This window comes from Eublepharis macularius, chromosome 11 (genome assembly GCF_028583425.1).
Source record: "Eublepharis macularius isolate TG4126 chromosome 11, MPM_Emac_v1.0, whole genome shotgun sequence".
NCBI lineage: Eukaryota > Metazoa > Chordata > Lepidosauria > Squamata > Eublepharidae > Eublepharis > Eublepharis macularius.
Window position 1 is genome coordinate 71,480,828 of NC_072800.1, and position 8,760 is coordinate 71,489,587.

Here is an 8,760-nt window from a genome sequence, read left to right on the forward strand (position 1 = left end):
ATGGAGGTAAGACATGCTCTGTGAGTTGGAAGCACCCACTTGTGTCTGACATTTAAATCAAAGACAATTCTTGTAAAGAGAAGAATATTCCTTTTATTCTAGTCATAAGGGTAAAGTTAAAGAGAGGAATGGTTTTGATTATATAAAGTATTGTCAAAGAAAGTTGACCTTTTTCATTAAAATATGATATTTTCCTGCTTTAAAAGTTATACTACTGCTCAAAGGAAAACCATCTGTAGAAGGCTGAAGGTTGAGAGGGAATTATTTGCCAACTGCTGCAATTCTAAGCTTGCTTGCTTGGAAGCAAGTCCTATCAACAGCTTCCAAATAAATGTGTTTAGGACCAGAATGAAAATCAGCAGCCAATCTGGTAGAACTCCAGAGATGCCTTTTCAGTCATCAATACAAATATTTTAGCTGAATTACCCAAGCCACTTAAAGAAACTACACCTATTTACCATTGATAATTAAGCTCAAAATGCATGCACAAAATGTTGGTCATTCAGAAGCAAAAGAAACATCTCCCATTACACAAAATTCTTGCAGATGTTTTTACAAAAGTCCATCTTATTGCTGGAAACATAGTGACTATAACACTGCTCAAGCCGTAATGACAACTGCTTAAAACTACCTGTATAATATGTACTTTTGATTCTTGAACACTCAACTCCCCACTTTGCTTCATCCCTTTTTCTGCCTTCCACCCCCAGCTTACACACTTCCCCTCGCCCCGCATATCTCTGCCTCTCATTCTCTCTTCCTTGGAAGACACTGTACACATAAGCATGGGTGGGTTCTACCCAGACTAGCTGTGAGTGAGACACATCTGGATACCACAATAACTGTCAGTAGGACTGCTTTGCTTCAATTTGCATTTGAAAAGTTGCTTTTCTTTCTCTGCCTTTTCTAGCCAATAAGGTTTACTTTATTACTTAGAAATCTATCTTTCTCTCTCTTATCATTTTCTGAATATTGGTCCAACAACACCCTCATGTACGAACATTTAATCAGAGCTAGACACATACATGAAGAAATGCTTACATGTGTAACTATGTTTTCCAGGAAACAATTAGTTTGATCCTAATTATTTCAATACAGAAATCAACCTTGTCAGATTGGGTGACATACCCAATTTAATGGTAATGCGTAAGATACAAACGGATACTACATATTAAAAATGAGTCTAACAGACACAGTTACAGCAAAAACCATTTCATGCTTTTTACTCTGCAATTATTTTATATTAAGACGGATTAACTATGATATAACAATCCAGCACTAGACAACAGACTGGATCTTGTGGTTCCATTCCACTGAGGACACAGGGCGAGTTCCTTTCATTGGAGGAAAGCACCTCTGCTAGCAGAATGGATTAGAGGAAACATACCCAACACATACCTGTTTAGCCATATTTTTTACAAATGTTGCTGATCTTTCCCTTAAAAATGTGATAAGGTCTTTATATATGTCACTTTTTCTCTCATAGTTGATTTCATCTCTTTCTTTTTCTCTTCCCTGCAAAAACAGCAAATGTCATTTTATTCCATAGCCTTGCATATTCCTAAAACATATGTAACATTTCAGTCACTTTCCAGGATCACAGACCAGTTCCTGAAATGATTTAGTCTGGTTCACTTCATTCTCCATATTTAAAGTGGGCACAGCTGCACAGCTGCCCATTTAACATGAGGCTCACAACATTAAGGTATCCCCCCCCCACACACACACACACACTCCAATTTTGGCAAGCACACGTTTCTTTTACTGCTCTCAGCAGTGGTTTTTTTTCAATAACATTACTCAAGAAATCTATCATTTTGCCAATTAATGTTGATACACTATAATCATTACTATAATCAAGGCAAGAGATTTATTTTCTAATTCATATGCTGGACTACAACTAGCATAGCTCAACAGTATAGCATAAAGAACAGCTAACACAGAGAGCATGAAAAAGGTTAAATGAGCATGAAAACTTTTGTATGCAATAATAGTCAATTGTCTAATGCCTGCCTAAAGAAAAGGTGGAAACAATTAACGTTGGGCAGCACTGTCCCTTGCACATGGGAGAAAGTTAATATGAACTTTAATGGCATAATTTCTGTTTTGTTTGAGTAATCACTATGGCTAAAGAGACAAGTCACAGAATAGTTTCCTTAGTGATGAAAGAAGCATTCTGTGACTTGCTTCTTTAGCCATATTACTGACCAAACAGTACAGCAACAATGTCATTATATTTCACTTTAACCCTCGAGAATTGGCTCAAAGGTTCAGCCAGAAGTACTGGGATCTAAGATGATGCTCTCCAACTGGATTAGGAACTGGACTGTATGTAAAACAACTTCCACTCATTTAAAGTTTAACAAAAAATGTTACTGCTGTTTTCCTTGGATATCTTTATTACTTACCCCATTTAAAAATACTCCTGCAGTGCTGCAAGTGACATACATAGTTTCTGTGTCACGTGGTTTAATGATCAAGTAGCAAATTTCCCCATGGACTTGCCTCCAAGGTGGGGCACGACATCCATTTGAGAATTCATAGTCTGTAATTAAAAAGCAGCAGTGTTTTGGTCTATGTTTTTAAACTACATTGCTAGTAAAGAAGCATAAAATGAATTCAAATTATAATATTACAAAAAAGAACAGTGTAATTGGGAGTTCTCATTTTCAGTCATGGGGGGTTTTATGCAGCAGAAAGGGTTTGTGGATACAGGCAATACATAGATCCCAAATTACAAGCTATGGGATGAAGCAGATTTAAGTACAGTCTTTGGAAACTTATGCCAATCAATGCAGAAGTCTCAGTGAATTATGGGAGTTTCTAGCAAGATGAATTTCCTAGGACACTGCCACTAACCATGGTTGCATTTACATTTCTCTCGAATGTGTAGTAATAATTATGTGACTATAAGACATAAAAGAAGAGCTTGGACCTGATGTATATTCCAGCGATTCAAGGACTGCATCTTCCCTTGCCCCAGAAAAACGCTTAAGCAGATCTACTTCATTTTTCACAGCAGCAGGAGTTAATCTCACTTCTCTGTAATTAGGATAAAGTGGTTACATTCTAATATCTGAGAGGATACGTACATAATTCTTTGGAGGGGGACAAAAAAAAATGTTGGATTTTTCTTAAACAAACCAAGTTTATGTCCAACATACAGAAAAGACTAGAAATACATTACTTTTTACTGAGACTTGCACACATTTTTTTAAAAATGTGGAATGACAACAGCTCATTGGCTGTACTTCAGTCCTGTACTTCCTCAGAAGCAGGACTAGAGGAGTTAGCCGTGTTAGTCTGTAGTAGCAAAATCAAAAAGAGTCCAGTAGCACCTTTAAGACTAACCAATTTTAATGTAGCATAAGCTTTCGAGAATCAAGTTCTCTTAGTCAGATGCATGATCCAAACTGGTCAAATACAGAAGAGGAGGGGAGACTGTAAGCATTAACAGATTTAATGGAAACTTAAACACTGCAATCCTAAATTGAGTTACACTCTTCTAAGCCCATTGCCATCAGTGGACTTAGAACGGTATGGCTCTGCTCAGGATTGCACTGTAAGTTAACTGATGGGAAACATTTTTACATGGGGGGATGAAACTGAAAAAGCCATTCTAGGAAAACGATGTTACTGTAATAGGTAATTAAATTGCACAAATGGAGAAGAGCCTTTGGGCTCTGGTTGAAAATTCTATTTGACACAGAAGCTAACGGGTGTCTCTATTTATTAAAATGTGATATATATGTCACTCTATGCAAGAAATTAACGGAGACTAGATTTCAGTTGCTGGGGCTTAACAGTAGTGAGTTAGTGAGCACGGGAAGGTTTGCAGCACACTCTTTAGCAGGGCTTTTTTTCTGGGAAAAGAGGTGGTGGAACTCAGTGAGTTGCCCTTGGAGAAAATGGTCACATGGCTGGTGGCCCCACCCCCTGATCTCCAGACAGAGGGAAGTTTAGATTGCCCTCCGTGCCGGAGGGCAATCTCAACTCCCCTCTGTCTGGAGATCAGGGGGCGGGGCCACCAGCCATGTGACCATTTTCAAGAGGTTCCTGAACTCCGTTCCACTGCGTTCCTGCTGAAAAAAAGCCCTGCTCTTTAGTGAATGAGTGCTTATATACTTTGGATCTTTTGAGTACTGTGCAGATAGACCGTAGGGTGTGCTCTCCTTTATATCTTGGATTATCCTAACCAAAAGCACCTTTGCCATACTTAGATTTTTTAACCATTCCATGTTACAGGAGAGTATTTATGCTTGCAAGACTAAATTCTATTCCTTCTCAAGTTATGCAAGATCAAATACAAAGGATTCCATACTCTGATAAACTTGAGACGATGCTATTGGACACATAGAAACTTTGAAGCATTACTTATTGGAATGTAACAATTTTTGTGATATAAGGGATGTGTGGATTACTCCTATTTTTTGTGACAACAAAGGGTTGGCCATATCAGACAAAGTAAAAATATTTCTGGAAGGTGTGAACTTACGAGTAACAGTGGCTGTAGCCATTTTTTTGTGTTACGTTTTTAAATTCAATGGATTTTAAGAGTGGTAATGTCAGGACTTTTTAAAATGGTTTATTTTTTATATTTTTTATTTCTGTAATATTTAGTATGGCGTTGCTCAAGGCCTGTTAGCCAAATGAGTGGTATCATTAAAGAAAGACAACAGGTAACAGAAAATTTTAATGATAGTGGTCTTTTTTGCATTGTTTTTATAACTCCTGTAATTCACATGGAGTCTCAACAAGAAAAGTACATGATACATGCAAAAAAGTACATGATACATGCAAAAAATAAATAATGGCCTTTTCTTCAAATAACAAATGGTAGTTTTTGTTGTACTTATACTTCCCCAATATCCTTTAAAAGAATATTTGCTGACATACTGGTAACATGTGGATTTGTTTACATTTAGAAGCTAAATGATCAGTGAACAAAAGTATTTTTAACAGGTGAACAATCAGGTGTAGACAAACTTGTGAAATATGGTTTTCCCCCATGTGCATGTCTGTATTGCAAAAGCATACAAAACTGGTATAGAAAAGGTACAGAAAAGTGCTAATTACTTGACCCAGTTTTGAGAAATCAATTAATAACTTGTGTAACCCCCAGAGTCCCAAGGACCAGGTTCAGTATGTTTACCAATTCAAATATAAATGCAATTTATTTAAACACAACTATGAAAACATTCCCAAAGTTATTAATACTGGATCAGTAACCAGTGACCCCAGAGTACAGTCCTACTCACAACCCCCTGGTAAAGTGTGCAGACAGTTCTGTAGATTTGGCCAGAGTCTTTACCTGGAACAGCGTCCCAAATATCTAGCAAGCCTTGCCACAGCAGTACTCTTCTTGTGAAGATGCTGTCTGAATCCCGGGGCTTGCTTGTTGCCCTAGGAGCAGTTCCCCTTTTCTCCTAGCAAGATGAAGTGGGGCAGCTCCGTGCTCGGGTGCTGGTCTCAAGCAGTCAATGAGTTCAGCTGCCAGCAATTCCTGCTCTTGCTTCTTCAGCTCTTCTCAGCTACTGCAGTTCTTCCAAGGAGAAGAGTTCAGCTCTGTGATGATCTTAGCTCCAAAGCTTGGGAACAAGCTTTGCTTTCCAAGCAGCAGCAGCAGCAACAGCTCTTCTCCCCTTTAGTACTTCCAGCTAGCCTAGTCCTGTATAACACCACTCCTCCTAGTCATGGTGACCTCTTTTTTATATATATATGCCCCATGAGCCTTTGCTAAACATGCAAATTAAACAACCCTAGGTACAGCTCAGTTATCTGTTAGTCTGGTCTATGTATCTGCAGTCTATTACTCAGGCCTAGGTCCTAGGCCCCAAACCCTTTTTCCAGTACAGGCTTACACTTGCATTTTTTCAAAATTGTCAAAATCACTCTAATATCATTTTGGGCTTCTAACAGAGTAAAACCTCATTTGCAAAAAAGCAAAATGTTCTATTTGAAATATACTCACTGTGAAATCTGTTTCAAAGAGCTGTTAAGTAACTGCATATCCAGTTGCTGGAGAAGAAGGGAAATTTTCATTTTCATTTCAGTATCTCCAGCATCGTCTTTTTTTACTTTGTCTAACAAACGAAGCATGGACATATCCTCTCCTTCGATCGTTCCATATCCAGGGCCAAGAATTTTCACAATGGGATCTCTATTGACTGCAAGTTATGCATTTTTTGTAAGAAATTCAAAAGAACAGGTTAGGACATGAATGGATTCAGATTGTCAAGTAGTAAGTATTTATGAACTGGGATGAAACACAAAATGTTTTAATTAAGAATTTTCTGATTTAAGTATACTGAGGCTTGTTCTGAACCAAGATGAACTGTCTTTCCTTTTGGATACTCCTAGCAGTTAATTCCTTGCAGGACCAACAAAGCAGAGCAACATTAAACTCTGATTCTGAGCCCAATGACAGGACGGGAAGACAAAATAAAGCTGGCAGGGGCCAACCCAGTGTAGAACTGAAAGTCGACTCGTGAATAACAAAAGCTAATTTCCAGTTCACACAACAGTCATATTTACTGCATATACACCAGCATCTGCTGTGGTAAACATTTAACCAAAACTGCAACAGTATAAAATATTACCTTGAAGGCATGCTTGTGCTTCTTTTAACCGTTTTTCTGCAGCAAAATACAGCAAACGAGACAAGTGTGCAAAACTCCGAACTTTGACAGTTGATCCAGTGAGCAGGAGCAATGGTTGTCCATCTTTGTCTGTTTCTTGGGACCAAACCGTTTTCTCACTAGAAGAATAAACACGGACACAAAAATTCTGTATGGAAAACATTACTGAAAATCATAATTAAAGGATTTCCAGAATTTGGCAATATAGAGAATTGCCTAAAAAGACACAGAGAGATGAAATTGCAATTTGAGTAACAGCTGGGGAAAGGCCACAGAGAGATTCATATTTATGTCTGGAACCATTCACCTTCACAGAAGGCTGGGAGATTGAAAGGTCTTAAAATCAGATATCCAGTTCCTTCTCTCTCTTCTCTCCTTGAGGAACTCATCTATGAGAATATAGATTTATTGGCAGGGTTTGGCCTTGTTTTGCCTTTGTAAATTTCTGACATGCTATTATAATAGATATTTAATATAGGTATTTAACACTGGTAATTACAATTATAATAGATGATAATATGGTTAATACTAGGCTGAGAGAGAGAGACTGGCCCAAGGTTACCCAGTCAATGTTCGTAGTTTAGTGGAATTTTAACCCAGGTCTCCCAGATCTAACCCAAGTCTGATCCCCTGTTCTAAGTATTATGCAACAATGCCTCCCTCTGAGCCCCTCAAGGGCACTCTCTACTCAGAGGTCTGGACATCAAATGTCAGGAGTGTCTCTCATACAATCCACAATGTAAAATGTGCTTCTGACACAGCACTCTATTTTTTCTCATAACAGTGAATGGCAGCTATTCATAATCTTTGGAACTCCTTCCCCAGGGAGCTTCGTCTGTCCCCCTCTATTACTGTCTTCCTTCAATGAATGAAGACTTTTTTTGTCCGGTTTGGTATACTCCCAATAAAGTATTATTGGCCCTTTACTGAATTGTTTCTATACTATTTTAAATGTTTTAAATTTAACATTTTAATGTTTGCCTCTTTGGGACCCTATTTGGATAGAAAGGCAGCATACAAATGTTTTAATAAAATAACATAAATATATTAAAAGGTAAAATGATGCATCTGGGGACGCTCTTGAAAAGGAAATCCAACTTCCATGCTAGCCCTCATAATTTCAGTTTTTTGTAACAAATATTTTTCTTCTCACTCAGTAGTCTTGCTAACAGAGGTCCATTTATTTTCTTCCTCAATGCATAATGGGAGCTAGTTAAAAATCTAAATAAACTGGACAGTCCTGTCCTAAGTTTAATTTGATGGTCCCACCAAGACAGTACCCAAAAGTAGGCTTTTACAGGCAGGGATATAGCTTTGTGCTACCCATATTCAAAGGATGCCTGAAAACAATGCAGCAAACTACCCAACAAACCTGGTTAGTTTTGGTTTGCCACACATCATTTTCAAAGTAAGGCTCTCTCTCTCTCTGTGTTACCTGTTTATCCCACTCTTTCTTACCTGACTTCATAGCCCGACGTAAATGCAGAAGGCTGTAGCTGTGTCTCCCATTCAAGAGGTTCCTTGAAAACAAAGGCAGCTTCTTGAGGGTGTTTGCTGCTAAAGCTTTCAGTAAACTTAATGATCTCATTCAGGAGAGATTCGTTCAGTGGTGTAATTTCTAGTGTGCCAGTCCCAGAACCAGCAGTAGTCCACTGAGCTGCTCTTGTCAGTGCCACACCCATGGCAGAGGCTCACCTCACACACCTTAGCAAATGGACAGGCAAAAGAGCACTAGTTATTATACATGTTTTTAAAACAACTTGACTCTGATAGCACATAGTACACCCTACTTGTACAAGGCAATGATTCCATATGTAGCTCTCATTGCCACTGCAAATGCAGAGGCATCCATCATGGCAATGGAACCGTCACACCACGTGTTTCCCAGCTCTTTCTTTGGTTCAGTCCCCTGTGGCCTCTTGAGGGCTTTTTAAAAAATTGTTAGATAGCTACTGAATTACAATAGTCTATTGCCATAATTCATTAGCTCTTTTGAACTTCCAGTTCTCATTTTTCAATTTAATTAACTAGCCTTTTTTGTTGTGGAGATATGAGAATGATACACTTCTTATATTGCCACAAAGGAAAGAGTTAGAAACTTTATAAAAATGAAACCTGGGAA

At 38.2% G+C, this 8,760-nt stretch overlaps 1 protein-coding gene across 2 annotated transcripts in view; it reads right to left on the reverse strand.

Moving 5' to 3' along the window:
* The window catches only part of ODAD2 (outer dynein arm docking complex subunit 2), a 90,898-nt gene extending 82,572 nt beyond the window's left edge, over nt 1-8,326 (reverse strand). Inside the window, exons 1-6 of one of the 2 annotated variants that reach the window (XM_054991514.1) lie at nt 8,097-8,326; nt 6,600-6,757; nt 5,972-6,167; nt 2,936-3,042; nt 2,409-2,545; nt 1,399-1,515 (exon numbers count right to left, since the gene is read on the reverse strand). In XM_054991514.1, coding sequence (XP_054847489.1) covers nt 1,399-1,515; nt 2,409-2,545; nt 2,936-3,042; nt 5,972-6,167; nt 6,600-6,757; nt 8,097-8,320 — 939 coding nt within the window. In that variant the 5' untranslated portion in view covers nt 8,321-8,326. Of the gene's footprint in view, nt 1-1,398; nt 1,516-2,408; nt 2,546-2,859; nt 2,892-2,935; nt 3,043-5,971; nt 6,168-6,599; nt 6,758-8,096 lie in introns of those variants that run through there. The other variant, XM_054991515.1, reaches the window with a different exon arrangement.
* Between the last annotated feature and the right edge of the window lie 434 nt (nt 8,327-8,760).